This window comes from Phoxinus phoxinus (assembly GCF_949152265.1).
Source record: "Phoxinus phoxinus genome assembly, chromosome: 13".
Taxonomy (NCBI): Eukaryota; Metazoa; Chordata; class Actinopteri; order Cypriniformes; family Leuciscidae; genus Phoxinus; species Phoxinus phoxinus.
The window spans coordinates 18,453,353-18,472,244 of record NC_136888.1 but is presented as its reverse complement, the minus strand read 5'-3'; the positions used below and the strand labels follow the sequence as shown (position 1 = coordinate 18,472,244).

Here is an 18,892-nt window from a genome sequence, read left to right as displayed (position 1 = left end):
TTGTTTGTGTTCATAGTTACAGACCAAGTCAATTTTCCAAATTAATTTGAATAAAGTATTTAATAAAGAAAAATGCATGTTGCTGGTACACAGTAAAATCCTCAGTGTTAAACAAACATATGGTCCCAATCTATAGAGAGTAAAAGTAACACCAAAGCAATGTTGGAGTAAGTGAAATAAAGTAGATCTACAGGTGATGATTGAGCAGTGACGAACACCTGCAGTTAACAAGCAGAATTACTGAAGATAAGAGGAATAACAAGACAAGAAAAGAGAAGAGATGAGCAGAAACACAACAACTGACTTACAGCCATACAGACTTAGATGAAATCAACTGCAAAATAAAATGATCTCACCGGAGTATGATTAAATAACTCCAAAAACAACATTACCATATTCACTTATTGTCACAAATAGCATGTGACCTATGACTTTTATTTTGAAAGGACTGCTGAAATGCATGTACACCCATGAACCGATTACAATAATATACACACACAATCTAGATATCGGCAAAATAACATCATATATACTAGATGTGTGGTTATTTTTCTGTTTAGGTGGTGTAATAGGCCCCCTGCTTAGTTCCATGGTTTTGTTTGTATAACTTTCTTTTGTTGGTTGTTTGTTTTGTTATATGATTTAACACCAAAACCACACCAAACTCTTTTACAAATGTTACAGTTTATTTCCCCTGTAACAAACTAACATATAAAATACCGTTGTACTCACATTGTGGGTCACTTTTCAACTGGCAAACCCATGTGCAGCGACGGCTGCCATTTTAAACCTTCCATTTGCCCAGTAGGAAGGACACTTTCATTGTCCGTGACATCACAGGGGGGAAATCAGGGAAATTATAATTTATCAGGTATTATTCTTTGCAATGTTTAGGTATCGCTTTGTAATTTATAGTGTGATGCATGCATGGGTTGCATATTAATACCATTTGTTTAAAGTATTTGTGTAATTTTATCTTACTTTAAAATTATAATTTACTTCATGGTATTTTCAAGATGTGGGAGGAGCCTAACTCTATAAAAGAGCTCCTGGTAGCCATTTTAGGAGAGTTGTTGGGAGTGTGGGATTACTCTTTGTATTTTTGGGCCTGAAGATTGGCACAGCCAGAATACACGTGAACCTCTTATACATTTGTATATCCTTTTACTTTAATAATTTGCCTTAGTTTTTGTCCTGTATATATTTTTGCTTGGGAATCACAACTTTTTCACCAAAATAAACACCCTGGACTGTGAATTATTCCCCATCGTCATTGATTTTACACCTTCAACGAGCCGTACACCCTAACACTTATTATCAAACCAGTTTTGCTCTATTTTTTTCATATAATATAACATTAAATCTGATAGTAACTTTGAACTATATATATAAAAAAAAAAAAACGCTTCAGTGCGTCCGCGCTCTGGCTGAAGGTTAACAGGTGGTAAAATGCCATTTTCACAAGATGTAAAATAAATCTCTGATGTCCACAGTGTGTGTGTGTGTGTGTGTGTGTGTGTGTGTGTGTGTGTGTGTGTGTGAAGTTTTAGCACAAAATACCCCACAGATATTTTTATAAAGCATGTTAAAGTTGTCACTTTTTGAGGATTTGCAAAAACGCACCGTTTTGTGCCTGGCCCTTTAAATGCAAATGAGCTGCACAGAGGGCGGGGTTTCAAGAGCTCTTGTCCTGTGTGTTAGCAGCTGCTATTAGCTGCTACCTCACGCAGAGTCGCAGACACACTAAAATGACAGAAACTGTTCTTTAATGTTAAAACGGAGTCAGACAAAGATGGAGAGACTCAAGAAGAAGTGACAACATGTAGAATGCAACAGGACGTCCCTGAAAGGTTAGTTGATGAATTTATATTGCTGATGTGGAGTTAACTATCTTCAATTAGGATATTTTGTCACGGTAATCTTTAAATCGCTCGTAGAGGAACTGTTGTGAGATGCACACAGAGTGACTTTCTATTGCATGTGAAAAGACGGATGCTAAAGTTTGAGCTGACTCAGACTCACAAATGTAAGTTACTCGTATACAACAACTTTTCCTCTTCTCAACATGGACTGCGTGTTCCCGGGGGCGGGCTTATGTACATTTTAGGCTTGCTGATGTCACTAAACCCGGAGGAATGTCGTGTAGTCCCCAGTCCCTACCAGCTGTTGTAGTCCTTTTCTTTAAAAGCAAATATCTTCCTTTGCTTTGAACTTGAGCGTTGTAACTTTGCAGATGTTTATGCTCAAACAGCAACATTACACACTAACTAAAGTTATAAAAGTGAAATCATACTTTACCACTTCTTTAAATTAAACAGTTTGAGATCAAATTAATGCTAGATGTTTTGCTATAAATCACATACATAGTATCTGAGGACTATTTCAAAATTTTCTCAGTTATTTTGCTTTATTTCCAGATTCAATCACAGGCTCGTTCTTGCGTAGGCCTACTAGAGCACGTTCGCACATGCGCACTATTCAAAAACGACGATTTAATTCTCTTGACAAACTAAATTACATGTGTATGTATTCTAAATAAAAGATATAGATTGTACTGAATGTCAGCTTGCGTATTTGACTTAAAGGTAGGGTAGGTCAGAATTGTCTAAAAAAACTTTTATTCAAATTTGTTTAAACTGTCTTTATATACCAATACATAATTAAAATGCAAGTACTCTGAAATAGAGAGTATAAAAAACTGAGTGACTCTAGTGTATTTAATCTTCAATAAACACAGCTCATTAATTCCATTCACTCCCACCTAAAAACGGGTGCGCGACTGCGCGCACGTGGGCAGAGCCAGTAATAGCGGCGGTAGTCATGGCGACGGAAAGTGACAGTCGCGCAAGCCAATCACTTGTTTCGTCCCGGTAGGAATTAATGAGCTGTGTTTTTTGAAGATTAAATACACTATAGTCACTCAATTTTTATACTGTCTTTTTCAAAGTACTTACATTTTAATTATGTATTGGTATATAAAGACAGTTTAAGCCAATTTGAAAAAAAGTTCTTAAGACAATTCTTACCTACACAACCTTTAAAGGTACAATATGTGAGAATTTTGTAATACAATATATCCAAAAACCAAAAAAATGTCGCCTGTCAATGACGCAATATCTGCGCTATCCTCGGTTTCCGCTCGTACATAGCCATGACGTAACCATGGCGACAGACGTGGACAACTGCGTAGTGCGTAACGTTTAGCGGCACGCTGTTCTTGTTTCGTTCAAACAGACCATGGCAAGCAGACTTTGGGACAAAAAAGGAGAACTAAAATGAGGATCAATGTCGGCGTGGCGTTTTCGAGATGCCGAGAGCTCCACGTCCGCGACTAACATGGACTTGACAGAGCTTCACGAGTCACGACTTCACAGTGACACCGCTCTTGCACATACTTTATTAGACAGGTGAGCAAATGTACATAAAACAAATCCAGTGATGGGAATAACGGCGTTACTAACGGCATTACTTTTTCCAGTAACAAGTAATTTAATTGATTACTCTTCTCATCTTAATAACGCCGTTACCGTTACTGCCAAAAAAATGCGGCGCGTTACTATAACTGATTAAGCTGTTTTTTTTTCATCAGACCAACTAGATCTCTGAGCGAGAGGCAAATACTTTTATTTACTGTTCTTCCTTGGTTAGTGGGCAGAGCACGAGACAAGCGCATAAATGCTGACGATTGGCTGAGGTAGAGTAAAATTGCATTGTAAGCCAATCAGAGGTAGAGTTGTGCGGGTGTTCGAAAGCACGCATAGTAGTGATGGGCATTCGGCTCTTTTGACTCAGCTCACTGAAAAGACTGAAAAAGTAAAATTACTTTCTCTTTTGGCTCACAAACGGCTCTTTAAATGACTTTGACTATAATATTTCAATTTTTATTACATAATTATTTAATTTCTATAGGCAAAATTTGTAAAAATAGAGTCGGCTCTTCAGATATGCGAGCCAGCTCCCGACGTTCACCTAAAAGAGCCGGCTCTTAGAGTCGGCTCATTCGCGAATAGCGAACGACCCATCAAAAGCTCATTCGATGATCCATCATCATCATCACTAACGGTCATTCGCGAACGACCCATTAGCACTAACGCTCATAAACGCCCATCATAACGCATAGTCGGATAGGACACACAAAGAACAACACAAGCCAGTCAGTCAACGAGAGACGGGTATGGCGACGAGCCCAAATAATGGAGGCTAGTCTCACTTTGTTCCACAGCAAAAAAATTTTTTTTTAGATGTGTGTACAATGTTTCATGTTTCTGTTAATAATGTATTGTATTAAGTGTCCATTTCATTATAATATTCAGATTTATCATAAATAATTGAACATGCACATTTTTATTTGTGTTTTAAGGCTATTTTAAGTTCCGTTAAAGAGGGGTAGAGGTGGGGTCACATTTGAGCATTTAAAATTTTATTTTACTTGAAAGTAACGCAACAGTTACTTTAAAATTACTTTCTTAATTTCTTTAAAATTTGTAACTGAGTAACTAATTTAGTTACTTTTTGGAAGAAGTAACTAGTAACTGTAACTAATTACTTTTTAAAAGTAACTTGCCCAACACTGAACAAATCATTGTTAGCTCAACATGATGAAATGTTAGAATATGATCAGTGTGTTATACAAATATTGATCTAGCTTACTGCTAGTTTCATATAGCAAACGAACTAACACATAGAATAACATTATAACTTTCAATACTCATGCTTTTTAGTATAATAGTGTAACAGCGCTGCGTTTCCTCACAAGTTTAATTCGTCAAATAAACTGACCTGTGTGAGCAGTAATTCAGCACTTGCGGGTAGTTCGGTAGAATTAAATCCTTATTGCTTTATATCCGCGGGACTTGCGTGTTATATCAGTCTCATTAGCAATCGCGACCTGCTTCATACCACTAATGTTAAAAACATGAATGTTTTCAGTCATCCATAAACATTATTAGATCCATCAGCTTGACAGGAAGTCCCATCATTCAGCTTATCACTGCGTCATAAACCTACGCCTTTGTTATTGTAAGAGGTTAGCGACCCCTAGAGGTGAAAAAAATTACATATTGTAGCTTTATGATAATGATAATGATTTATTGACTCCACACGTCATGCAAATAAGAAACTATGCTTCAAACCACAGGCCGAGAGCTGTCGTTCCAACCACACAAGTTTGCGATGCTGTTGGCGAATGTTCGTTGGAACGATGGTTTCGGGAAACACAGACTCGTTGAACTAAGCTGATAACAACGGAACTTGCGACCATAGTTGCGACCTAACGATGTGGACCAGACAGAAATGCAAGGCCTATACCTTTTTGGTTTTGAGAATTAAATGACAGAACGAACAATCATTGAAGTACACGTCGCATAAGTCAGGTTTATTGACATTCAACATCAAATCCACCAAAACATGTTATTCAATACTTTTCTGATAATTTAGTTCATTATGCAGACAGAAATATGAAATGTTTAAATAGTAGCACCACAGACATTTCCAAAAACATTACAAATAACATCTACAGCATGGCACAGGTGGTAGCGATGAGGGCGAGAGAATGAAAGAGAGAACAGTGTGCCCACACTGCTCAAACACAATCATTAACACTGCTTTACAAAACCAGTGTATACAGCCATGTGCTATAGTGCTAAGTAAGAAGACCTCAGGTCACTAAAATGATCAATTTGAACAACAATCCTACAGGACACTATTTCTCACTGCTAAACAGCCAGGTTACTTATCTGTGCTATATATTTTCATTTTCAATCTCAACCTTGTTGATTTAAGTTAAGCCTAAATAATGTAGCTCTCTCAACCAATAAGCAAGTAATAATATGTGATAATTTATCATAAATTAGAGGAAAGAAATATTAAATGTGGCAATGTCATGTTACAACATTAAACTAAAGCGTAAGAATAGCCATCACATTTACTGTCGTTCATGTCACTGAATTCCAAATGTAAAAATAATAATAATACAAAAAATGTAAAGTGTCAACTTTCAGAAAATAACTGTAGGCACTGATTACTGAACTCTGGCACTTATAAAAGAGAGTTTGAGGCAAAATCTGTGTTCTGAATGATTGTAAAGTTGGGAAAATGGGATGGTAGTTTTTGATGAGAGAACACCATTAGCATCCACATTTCTTGCCTTTCCAAAGACCAAAAAATGTACACTCTATATGTGGCTTACTGACTTCTTCGTAACATACCAATAACAGTTCCAATAAAATAGTCAACCAATTTTGTCTTTGGAATGTTCCAGATACTATAATTGTATTGTTGTTATGTAAAACAGGGCAAAGTAACACCCATGTGTCCTTATTTGTGCTGGCCTCTTGCAAAGTGACAGGCAAAGTCATAGCTGTTTCTGCATCTGTGTCCGCATATGTTACACTGAAAAGGGTTCTCGTAACCATGGCAACCCATGTGGATGGTGTAGAGGATGTTGTCGGGGAAATAGATGTGACAGTGGGGGCAGTGGTGGAGCATCTGGGGGTCCTGTACTGGTGTGGGTGTCCCTGGCTGGCTGTTGGTACCGCTGGGAGTGCTGGTTCTCTCGCTGCAGGGTCCCACCCCTGGGCTACAGCCACTGTGCGCTGCCGGTCTGGGCTCGGGGGTGATGGGAGAACAAGCTTGAGCCGCGCTGACAGAGACGGCAGCGGGTGCCATCACAGGCTGCTGGACGAGGAATGTGGGTTTTTCGTCGGGTAGAGATTCTGCTCCGGGAGATACTGGTGCACCTTGGGCTTCAGACGGGATGCTGGCAAGCTGACCGGCCAAAGTCGAAAGCTGGTTCAGTGGGTTGTCCAAGACCATGTCGTGGTCCTCCCTAGAGCTACTTCCAATTGCTCCAACTTGAGCATCCTTTCCTAGACTGTTAAAGGCCTCCTGATGGAGGTGGGCGTGCGGAGGTAGATCATGACCGAAGTCACCCAAGTGGTGCTGCTCTGAGTTGGGCTTTTGCAATACCATGGATGGCGGGCTGAGGTTGATGAGCAGCCGGCGGCCATAACCGAGAGAGTTTCCTCTCTTCTGGAGGACACTGAGCATTTTTCGGTGTGAGATAGCAGAGCGTGCGCCCTTCATGGGAAGGAGTTTGTGTCTTCGACGGCGGTGATGAGAAAGGTTGCTGCGATCGCTGCAGCGGAAAGAGCACAGCTCACATTTGTAGGGCTTCTCACCTGTGTGAGAGCGCATGTGTGCCTCCAGGTGGCGCTCGTACGCTGAGGCGAAAGGACACAAGTGGCATCTATGGGGTTTTTCACCTGGAGGAAGAGATAGAGAACATCTTATGTACTTGGTAAGCTGATGAAAAGACCAAAGAGCATCTATACAAGTAGTCAGAGTGCAACTAAAGTTAAAGATCAGTTTTCAGTCTTACCTGTGTGGATGCGAATGTGTTCGATTAACCTTGCAGTGCCTCTAGTGGCGTAGTTGCAATAGCGGCACTTGAGTTTGCCATCATATGTTCTTTCAAAGCCATCCACTAACATCCCTGAACTATCCTCTAAGGACATGTCCACTGCTGGGTGCTCCAGGCCATTCTGGCCAAGTTCTTTAAGGTAGGAAAACAAGAACAGAAAATAACTAAGATCAAGACATGGGACACATCAAGATATATATTAAGTTATATTAGAGTTTTGCATTCAGCACACTAGAATCAGCATCCACTTTCCACAAATAATGTGCACTTTTTTAAGAATTAGAGGCATAAATCCAAATGTTGAGAAATGTTGGACATGTTAATCTATAAAAAATAAACAAAATTAACACTTTTATTTATTTTTATTTTAATAAATTGTTCACAATAGATCATGCTTTACAATGAACTGTTAGAGAGCTACACATGGCAATTTATCTGTTCAATAAAATGCCTTACTTGAAAAGTACTTCACTTTTACAACATTTCAAATCCCTCAGTTCTCTCCATCTCCAAAAAGCCAAGCCAAGTCTTGTTTTAATACAAGCTCTGTGACTGTCAGCAGATTCTATTCTGTGTTTTTTGTAAACGGGTGATTCGAGATTTAGCCTGCTCCATGTCATCCTTTCTCGCTTGTTGTGAAAACTAACCTAACCTAAGCCCTTACCATAGTGAATCAGTGTAAACAAAAACACGTTTTGGAAGGACATGATGTATTGACATTGACAATTATTACAATTTTGTTAATTTTGAACAAAAAAGATCATACATACTGTACCTTTAATTTATTGTTTAATTCATTCCAAAATAACAAAAAAGTAACAACATTGGGATCCCTACAGCGTGGTTAGAACGAGAACATTCAATAAATTCAATACAAATAATAAATAAATATTTAAATACTTAAAATAAATAATTGTAAAAGTTTATAAAGAACTACAAACCAACATTTGGTCTCAAACTAGCACCTACCGAACGACAGCTTAAAGGGTTACTTAGTTCACCCAAAAATTAATCAATAAATCATTATTTACTTACCCTCATGTCGTTCCAAACTTGTAAGACTTTCGTTCATCTTCAGAACACAAATGAAGATATTTTTTATAAAATCTGAGAGCTCTCTGTCCGTCCATTGACAGCTACGCAACTGACACTTTGATGCTTCAAAAGATTCCTAAAGAGTTCGTAAAAACAAATCCACATGAATTGAGTGGTTTAGTCAAAATTTTCTGAAGAGACACGATCGCCTTATATGATGAACAGATTAAATTTAGGCTTTTATTCACATGGTCTATTAAACATTCATCACATCAGTTGTGGTAAATGGAAGCTCAAACCTGTTCGCTTGACATGCGAGAACCAACGAGGTTCATTCTCGTGTTACGCAGCACGTTTGAGCTTCTGTTTATGTTTGCTGGTAAATGTTTTTCTGCGAATAAAAGCCTAAATTCAATATTTTATCGAAGAATATGAAGCGATCGATCGAGTCTCTTCAGGAAATTTGGAATAACCCGTTCAATTCATATGGATTAGTTTTACAATTTCTTTATGAACTTTTTGAAGTGGCCAAGTTTCAGTTGCATAGCTGTCAATGGAGGGACCGTAATCTCTCAGATTTCACCAAAATCATCTTTATTGGGGTTCTGAAGATGAACGAAAGTCTTACTGTTTTGAAACGACATAAGGGTGAGTAATGACATTTTTTTTTTTTTGGGGAACATAAATTTAGTCAAGTCTAAAACAACACACTGGAACGGCTCTCTAAGCATTACCTCCTTGGAGATCCTCACTGTCTTTCCCTCCGATGACAGAGCCAGATATCATGTTTACATGTTGGGTCTGTTGACTCAGGTACTCCTGAAAGTCCTTCACAAAATCCAGTGGTTCTGGCTTCTCCTCGCCCATTGAAAGATCTAACGTTACACCGTCGTCCTCTGTTGCCTGAAACTAGACCAAACAGGCTGTGAGTAAAATACAACCAGAAGATCTTACAGATGTACAAAACTAATTATATACCTAACATGATAACGTTACCCACTTTAAACAGAAACAAAACAAAAGTTTTCAAGCAATATGTAAAGTGTGAATCCAGTCGATTCTTCTACAATAACATGCAACCACAGGCCAACAGGTGCCACATGACATATCTTAAGCTCATACGTTATAGTAGAAATTGTGACAGTTGTACTAATCAGTTGTATTATGTCTGGCTGTTATCCAGTTGACAAGGTAACATGCGTTGCTATGATAGCGAGTGAACGTTGACGTTGCTAAGCATTCCCAAGATTTACGCTATCATTAAAACAACAATTAACAACAGTTACCTTATCAAAGACGTCAGAGGAATTAAAACCACACTCAGTTGTTGAATGAATTGACTGTCGACCCGTTCTTTAAAGGGATATTAGAACAATGGGAGTAAATAAAGCTTCATGTTGAAGCTGGACCGCTAACGTCAGCGAGTTAGCACGACTGATTCAGTTGAAACGAGCAGTTGAATTTTAAACGAGCTTTACATTTGACCAGCAGTTAGATCGACGTATTTGAAACATACTCAGTGTGTCTATTAGGACGGTGTCATTAGTAAACAGACAGTAAAAAACGGTGTTTGTTAGCCTAAATGATGCTGTGTGACATCAAAACAAAAGAAAACGAAGGGGTGAAAGTTCAAACAAGAGGTGCGCTGCTGAAATGATTCCGACTTCGCTCCGATAAATGAACATTTCGTTCCCGTGTGTCACTGTGACTGTGAGTAGACAGGACTTTTGCAGAGCAAACCAGACTTTGAATCAAGTTTAATGTATCCTAACACATTATCCTAAAATGTGAAAATACAGTATTTAATTAACGTTACAAAATTTAAATTTCTTGATTTGAGCAGGTGTTGCTATTTTGCCATGTCTTTAGTTGTTAGCATATAGCCCACAATTATTAAACTGTAAACACGTATTCTGCTTTTCCCTTCCTCAAATAATGTTTTCTTCTGAATAATGTTTTAATTGATACTCATGCTCCCTGATGCTCTAATATTCCTTTATTTCAAATATCAAAAGCCATGTTCCTGATCTGACGCCATCGAAAGGACATCGTTTTGGTGGAAAACAACTGCACAAATATTTGTAAGTATTTACAATGGAGTTTAATTTGCTGTCACATTAAACATGCTGTCATTAGCAACATAAATCTGTACGATATTATAAATATTTAAAAAGATTTAAAATATTAAATTTAACTTAACTCTCATTCTCAGTCCTTCCTTGAACAATGACTTTATTTCCATCCTGTTAGGACCCTGTTCATTTTCTTTTTGTGTTTTAATGAAAAGCTTATTTCTGAAAGTGTTGTGTACCATTTTTGCTTTTTAATACTTTCTTACATTACATCTTAATCATATTAATTGATATTCATATCCAAAATGTACTGCAAAAGAGCATTGATCCATAAAAAATAAAAACAAAACTTTAGAGTTCTGCATCAAGTGCATTGATGATTCATCACCTTTTACCAGATTAGCTAAATACATGGATAATTTCTATATTCAAATGTCTTGGGCAATTTGATGAGTACTTGAGCCAATTGCATTACTTTAAATAGCAGGATTGGCTCATTTATGTTTCATAGCGTTTAATATTTAACAAGAGGGGAAGTTAGCCGTAGATCGCATTGCCCCATTTGTGTCAGGGTTGTAGGAAAACCATTGAAGAGGGTGTGACAAATGACCAGTTAGAGCGAGAGCTTTGGATCCTTATGACACTCTTCAGAGTTGTAATGAGAGGGTTCTAGTGTAACATGCGGCAATTCATTCTCTGTGATCATGGTTCAGATGACCAGAGAACAACTTGCCTTGCTCTCATCGTAGGCTAAAATTTTAACAAATTGTATATATATATATATATATATATTATATATATATATTTGTCAGTTTTTATAATTTATTTTCTACACTGTTTTTCTTTAGACTTTTCCACAGATATTGCATCTCAAACAGACAATTCTTCATACCAAAAGCATATCATTGCTGTTGTATGTCTAATTCTATACTTTACTGTAAACAGGGCTGAATCCAGCTTCATTTCACAGTTAGGACACTAGATGGCGCAGGATGTCAAGTTGTGATGACCGTGTAGTGAAATAAGGTAGGCCTGTATGTTTTGATATACACACTTTTTCTTTTTCTTTTATTATGCTCAAAGCATAATGAGAGTTGTCAGTATTTTGATTGTTGCATATGCATCAGCTGAGAAGTCTTGATTCAAAGTGCACTGTTATATTAGCATTATTGAGGGAGAATTATACTTTAGATATTACTATGAGGTGCAGTATTTACAGTATGTGCGTTTCAGTGAAAAGCGCCGTAAACTGATCCAAAGGCAGGCAAGACAGCCTGACCTTGTGGGGTTGAACTACGACCCCTGAAGCAGTCAATTACAACACTTCCTAATGGCCTGTCCACACTAATGTTATTTTATAGCAATTTAATTATGCTCAGGTTTCCCGTGAAGCCACTTCCCCTTAAATAATTCAAGCAGGGTGACAGTAATTTGTCAGTTGAAAAAGATTAATTGGGGTTTCAAGTGGGCTTCTTTTCATGAAGCGTTATTGTTTTCAAAGCCGGGGAGCAACAGTAGGCCTACATGCGAAAAATAGTTGATGATAACAGTTAATTTGTTTCTTAGCTGTCTATCAGCTTGGTCGACATCAGATTCTGGAAATCTAGAAAAATATTGTTTCGGTATCTAACGATGTTGCAGTATGTTTTATAAATGCCATTTCTTTCTTTCTTTCTTTTTGGTTTTGACAACCACTTATAGTGTCCAAATATTCCATTACACCTTCGAACTCCGCACAGACTTCATGACTTGAAGTAACTCGGTCACAAATGAGTATCAGTTCAATTTGTTTGTCCAGCTTAGTTTCCTCCCTTCTCACTCTCCATTTTAATTTAGCATCTGCAGAGAGTCTGAAGCCGCTCCATCGACACCTGCTCGGGGGTAAGTCAGACCAAGTCCCCCCGTTGCACTCTAATTCACATTTAAAAGCCTTTGAATGAGCGGGCCCCCTTCTCCTCTCCAAAGCGCTTGATTTATGTGCTGTTTGTGGTTTTATAGAACGCGAAACAATTCATTTTCTCCTGAAAAGGAATTGGGTATTAATTTGGAGAAGGCCCCTGAGCACTTTTTTAAGACTCCAATCATATGCTGGAGTCATTTAAAGGCTGCCGTGGACATTAGCCCCCGAAGAAAGGCTTTTAATCCTGCCTGAAGAGCGCAGCTATAGAAACGGCTGCCCCAACGCCAAATCATTACTGCTAAAGGGTGAAGGAGGATCACTGCTGGATTTATTCTTCACGCCCCCAAGACTATTTATTTCTGGAGAGACCCTATCTTACACCCCCCACCCTTGTGCGACACGGGGCGTGTGTAGAAGCAGATAAAGGGAAAGAAATAGGATAAAGGAAGTACATATTAAGCTTTTCATTTTCCTGCCACTTAATTTCCTCGCGGCCGCCTGTGTAATGAATGTAATTGCTACCTTTGATGAGAACACTATTATCTGAATCACACTTTAAATGGGCAAACAAGGCCCCCTCCACCCTCTCTCTCTCCCCCCTCTCACAAAGCGGGTATAAGATCTCTAATTATGTGACAGAACAAGTGGTTTTTCTCAAAGCCGTGGCGTTGCGCTCGATTGCCAAAGAGCAGCCTTGGTTACATTTGCACAAAGGCGCAGATTAGCAGCGATACGCACGCCACACACAAAGATGGGCGTTTTTTTTTATCATTAATTTCCTGCGTGAACCAATGAATGTCTCTGTACAGGAAATTCTCATTTAGTCGAATGCCAGATCTCATTTTCTAAAAGTCCAGGCCAATCTGGCTGATTGGAATATTGCATTGAAATCAAAGCAATGGAGCCTAAAGGGAATAAAAAAGGAATGCCAGTACAAAAGCAAAGAGTAAAGTAAACTTTATTTATTCCCTTAAGAAAAGTGCAAGTAAGACTGTTCATATTATGCGTATAGGTTAATTTACATGTAGGCCTATATGAAATCTGAGATCTATCTATCTGAATGGGTTATTATTTATAGCCATTGTATTCATTTAAATAACACAATACAAAGTCAAATATCCTAAAAAGCTATTATTGTACCTCATCATTGTATATGTGCTGCTTGGATCACGTTCTAACTTTTGTATGACACACCGAACCTCAAACAGACAGTTCAGTTATTCATGAGGATTTATCTTTGCACATCTCTCGGCGCGCACGCGGTGAATAGCTGTTTAATAAAAGTGTCGGGCGCGTCCTACAGATGACGTGCCTTTACGAGACGACGCACGATAAAACCGCTGTCACCTTATGAAGTCTGAACGCGCGCGCGTCCCTCTGGCAAAGTATTAAAGCTTCGCTGGAGAGATTTTCAAACGTCACAGGTGACAGCACGCTTCTATTCCGTCGAGCTCTTTAGCCCCGCCGAGATGCAAAAAACTATAAAGCAACGTCACAAATGATGAATTACACAATTATTCTTAAATGGCCGGCGTTTTGAGCTATATGCAAAGCCATTTGGCACCTTAAATGTGAGTTATTATTCTTTAAAGCAAGCTATACTTAAATGATAAAGTGATAATCAATTCCTTTGACTATGATGCCTCGCTTGGAGCCTGGGGGAAAAACTACTGATCACTTCTATTGGTCTGCAAATGATGGTACTTACATCATGACAGATGGCTGGCAGGAGCAATGTGTGACTTTAGAAAGGTTTATAATGTCTGAAACAGGCTGCCATTCGGGCCCAGTCAGGCAACAGAGGAATGGGCCAATATTTCTGAGTGAAGTGGCATTTTAGCTGTATTTATCTGAGGATCTCTACACCAAAACCATAGGCACTAATAAAGAAGATGCTGTAATAGCTTTTGACTGGGTCCAGTCGCTCTGGATGGGGAATGAACTGTCCTTTGCTGAATTATTGTGGCCAAATGCCATTTGTACAGCCTGAAAAGTGGGGGCATTTATCCTGACTGTCAGCGCTTGGCAATAGCTCATAGTCCTGAATGATATCTCCCAACGCACAGTTGCCCCAATACTCGCATTTCATGCTCGGCGCTGAGAGGGAAACTAATGGATAGCACTGTCTGAAGGCAGATAATTTAGAGCATCTTCTGTCAAATCTTTAAAACACATGGCTCTACACAAGCCAGCGGATACAGTGGAGTGCATCCAGCGGCACCACCCCTGCGCCTCCCTGCCACTTTGGGGCACTGAACCAGGGAAATTCATTAGAAATGGCTTTTAAATTCTCAAAAAGTAGGTTGAGTATTGGGATCAGTTGATTTAATGCTGAATTTGGGGAATGTTTAGTTTCGTTGTAGTCTTCCTGTGCACAAACAATTCAAGTGTATGTAATTGTGTTCACAGTCAAGATGGTTTTCTCCATGAAATTTGCGGCAGATTACGTAGATGTTTGTATTAACTCATTATTAAAGTACAGTTCACAGTTCATAATTTACTCACCATCATGTCATTCCAAACCTGTATGACTTTTTTTCTGCAGAACACAAAAGAAAATCTTTTAAGAATGTTGTTCCAAACAACATTAAACTTTAATATTGACAAAATAAATCACTTATAATTTTTTTCCAAAATATCTTCTTTTGGCAGAAGAAAAAAAGTCATGATCCAGGTCATGAATATAACGTGGCGCTATAGAAAAACAGTTTCTAAAAGACTTAACAGAAGTAAAACTAAAACGATGCTCTTAATAATGTATTATTGTATGGACTTGCTGTTTGTGTGGTTGACTGTCTGCATTACAAACATTAAGTAGCATCCAGACACATAGGACATCTCAGGTTAAAGAGATCCAATAGAGTATTGATTATTGATAACAGCTGATCCTTGGTATAATCATGTCTAATTGACTCCTTATCTCTTTTTCAGACTATAACTATTCATTGCAGAGCAGATGTTCTGCACCTCCAAACCTGTTAATTTCCATTCTTGGTTTCAGTAACTACTCTTTTAGAAACTGTTTTCTATAGCACCACATGATATTTTACCATTGAGCAATGACCCTCCGCCCAGTGTTTTCTGTAGCCCAGTCTCTACTATCATTTTTAAACAAAGGTCCAGTTTGCTTTCCACATCACAGTGCTTAGTATGTTTTATTTATACTCCACAGAAGTTGACGCTGTAACAAGGAAGTACTCCATTACCTCTGTATTCTGTTTCTGAATGAATAGGCCCTCTAGTATTATTCACTTTCCCTGAACACTGCTCTTATCTTGCTCTGTACCCAGTAGGCCTCGTTAGTCACCATATGAGGTGAGTGGCCAGGTCATAATGGGAGGGAGGAATGACCCTCGACCTCCTTGACCTCTTATCGATCTCTGGGCCTAGTGCAGCTGGGCCTCCCGTGAGTCTGTGTTCCAACGCATGTAGGGGGAGGAATTTAAACATGACACGCACTGTACCATGCCAGCGTGCAGTTGGGGAGATCATTAATAACACGCATTTTACCTTTACATCAGTGACAAACCAACCAGAGCACAGAGAAGCAGGGAGTTTATGAACACAAACTTGGGGCTCACATAAAGAAGCAATGAAAGAGAATGGATAAAGAGCCGTAGATAAACGAAACCCAATAAATCAATGTTTCTGTCTGTCTGAATTCTCAGGGATTTAAAATTTTGGGAGGCTGATGATTTTTTTTGTGTCGTTAATTTTGAGTAAGTAAATGCTCAAATATTGACCATCCTCTTATATTAACATTTTATATATATTTATATTTACATTATATTAATGTATTTCATGGGCCCAATAGATCTGCTGCTGCTGCTGATTTTGCTGCTGCTGTTGACTATTGCTGTTGTTATTGCCTACTTGCCACTACAAACACTAATACGCTGCTGTGGTATGTAAGACATATACTGCTGCACAAATAACATAAATTAGCGATAGCAGACCTATACAGGTGGAGCTGGGGAAGGTGGAGGGTCTAACCATCTATTTAAATTTTTAGCAGCAAGCTCATTGGCTGCAGATGTGACAGGAACCAATCAGCTTGTGCCATGTAGTAAACGATGTAAATAACATCAGGTTGCGTTAAGGACCCATCAGCATGTGCCACCTAGAGTTTCATGACAGAACTTGTGTTGAATTCGGAACCACATAGCATACTACTCTTACTATTTTCCCCATATTTCCCCATATTACCACAGGTTCCGAGTCGATTTTAAAATCCTTATGCTCACATATAAGGCACTGCATGGCCTGGCCCCTCAGTATCTGTCTGCACTGTTAACTTTATACACACCTGAGCGTCACTTACGCTCTTCACAAGCTGGTCTATTGGCAGTCCCACAGACTCGGTTGCGCACTGTAAGGGACAGGGCTTTCTCATCCTATGCTCCTAGGCTCTGGAATGCACTCCCTCAAAATATCAGAGATGCACAGACTCTAAGTAATTTTAAAACTAATTTAAAAACGCATTTTTTAGGTTAGCTTTTATTTTTTTTTATTTTTTTTTTCACTTGTGTGTATTGTATTTTAATATGTCTGTTCTATTATGTAAAGCGCCTTGAGAAGCTGCTTTAAAGGCGCTATATAAAAATAAAGTTATTATTATTATTATTTGTCTAATAGTAAGAGGGGTATGCAAGTGTGCGGTTCTGAATGGTAATGCTGAATTTTCAGCATCATTACTCCAGTCTTCAGTGTCACATGATCCTTCAGAAATCATTATAATATGCTGATGTGGTGCTCAAGAAACATTTCTTCTTCCGATCAATGTTGAAAACAGTTGTGCAGCGTAATGCTCCTCTGGATTTTCAGGATTTTCTTTTTCAGGATTCTTTGCTGTATAAAAAGTTCAAAACAACTAATATTTGAAATAGAAAACATATTATTAATGTCTTTAATGCCACTTTTGATCAATGTAATGCATTCTTGCTGAATAATAGTATTCATTTCTTTAAAAAATCATACTTATACTGACTTCAAACTTCTGTGTAATATGTGTCATTTAATTTTTTACAGATTTTTTGGGCAATTTAAGCTTCAATCTATTTCACCCTTTCTGTTTCTCTATCTTTCTCTGTTTCTCCCTTTTTACTCTTTTTCAATGATTCTGGTATCTTGTGAGGCTTCTTTTCTTTTCTTTTCTTTGAATGGGTCTATCACACTGCTTTTTCTTTCTAGATCCTATCACTTCTTACACTTTCACAACTCTGCTTCTTTTTTACATCTTTCTGCTATCAGACACACATGCACTTTTATTCACCTTGATCTTTGGTCCAGTAAAGACTACAATAGCAGGCCTAGACCTTTAAAGAATCATCTTTGTGCTTTTCTAAAAGAAAAAAAAAATGTTGTAGGCCGCATGGGGGAAGTAAGCCGCTAATGTATGTAATAGTTTTCTATAAATAATCGAATGACAACATGGGCGCAATGGCATCTGGGGACTGTAAAAGAATATGTAACCAATTTTAGTGCTATTAAAGCGAAATAGGGAACAAAATATATAAGAGGTCGAGGGAAAGGTTTCATTTGTAACCAGGGAATAAGGGCTTTATGGCAGCATAGGATACAGTCACTGTTGAAAATAGAAAAGAAAAAAAGGATCTTAACATTGAACAAAAAGAATTAAAGCAGGGGGAAATATGTGCTGTGCATAAAATCAATTGGTCGATAATTGGCTCACTTCTCATGTGTGTGCAGGTGTGTGGCCATACATCTCTTCCTAGGAGCACTGATTTGATTTGCGCTTATGTTTTTACAAATAATCAATGCTTCATTTTGACCGCAACAGATCGTCCCTCGTATAGTACACTTTCATTTGGAGACAGCTTGAAATTGACATACAAACAGCTAAATATCAGAAAATATGGCCTGGATTCACTTTATTTGTTTTGTTCATGTTGCGTTCTATAGAGTTGTTTTTGTTTCAGATATACTTCATTTACTGTAAGAAAATACACAATTACAAAGATTCATTATCGTCATATTCATCCACGCTCATTGTCATTATCATCATTATCCAGCGAGTCATCGTTATCGCCACCTCCATCAGGGCTATCATCGTCATTTATTATCATTCTAATTTAAGATAATTAAAATAAGTGTCTGAATTATACACCTGCGGCTGTAGCATCAGAATCACTCACTGTGCTCAGTATTTGCTAAGTTTAAGCTTGCATACTTTGCATAACTTATATGTCATGTCTTTCATAAAAATGTTAACGTGTGTGTGTGTGTGTGTGTGTGTGTGTGTGTGTGTGTGTGTGTGTGTGTGTGTGTGTGTGTGTGTGTGTGTGTGTGTGTGTGTGTGTGTGTGTGTGTTAGGTGTAGTGTAGTAGGGGGAGAGAACTGCATCTAAATTTGTTTGCCATTGATTTGTGGTCCATGTGGGGCTAGACTGATATTTATGGGGAGAAAATGCCCCTCTGCCCCCAGGACTCTGGTACAAATCAGATG

At 38.3% G+C, this 18,892-nt stretch overlaps 2 protein-coding genes across 8 annotated transcripts in view; one reads left to right on the top strand and one right to left on the bottom strand.

Annotated features, from left to right (window-relative positions):
- Window positions 1-1,669: 1,669 nt before the first annotated feature.
- Window positions 1,670-18,892, top strand: part of hmx2 (H6 family homeobox 2) — a 34,629-nt gene continuing 17,406 nt past the window's right edge. The window contains exons 1-4 of one of the 7 annotated variants that reach the window (XM_079632739.1): window positions 1,727-1,850; window positions 10,471-10,536; window positions 11,473-11,553; window positions 12,364-12,408. The gene's annotated coding sequence lies outside the window, so the exon portion shown is untranslated. Of the gene's footprint in view, window positions 1,851-10,116; window positions 10,243-10,470; window positions 10,537-11,472; window positions 11,554-12,363; window positions 12,409-18,892 lie in introns of those variants that run through there. The other 6 variants (XM_079632735.1, XM_079632737.1, XM_079632740.1 and 3 more) reach the window with 6 other exon arrangements.
- On the bottom strand, window positions 5,334-10,158 carry ikzf5 (IKAROS family zinc finger 5). Its single transcript, XM_079632732.1, has 4 exons — window positions 9,742-10,158; window positions 9,190-9,364; window positions 7,379-7,552; window positions 5,334-7,262 (listed from the first exon to the last, which is right to left on the bottom strand). The coding sequence occupies exons 2-4, from the start codon at window positions 9,320-9,322 to the stop codon at window positions 6,316-6,318; spliced, it is 1,254 nt and encodes a 417-aa protein (XP_079488858.1). The 5' UTR covers window positions 9,323-9,364; window positions 9,742-10,158; the 3' UTR covers window positions 5,334-6,315.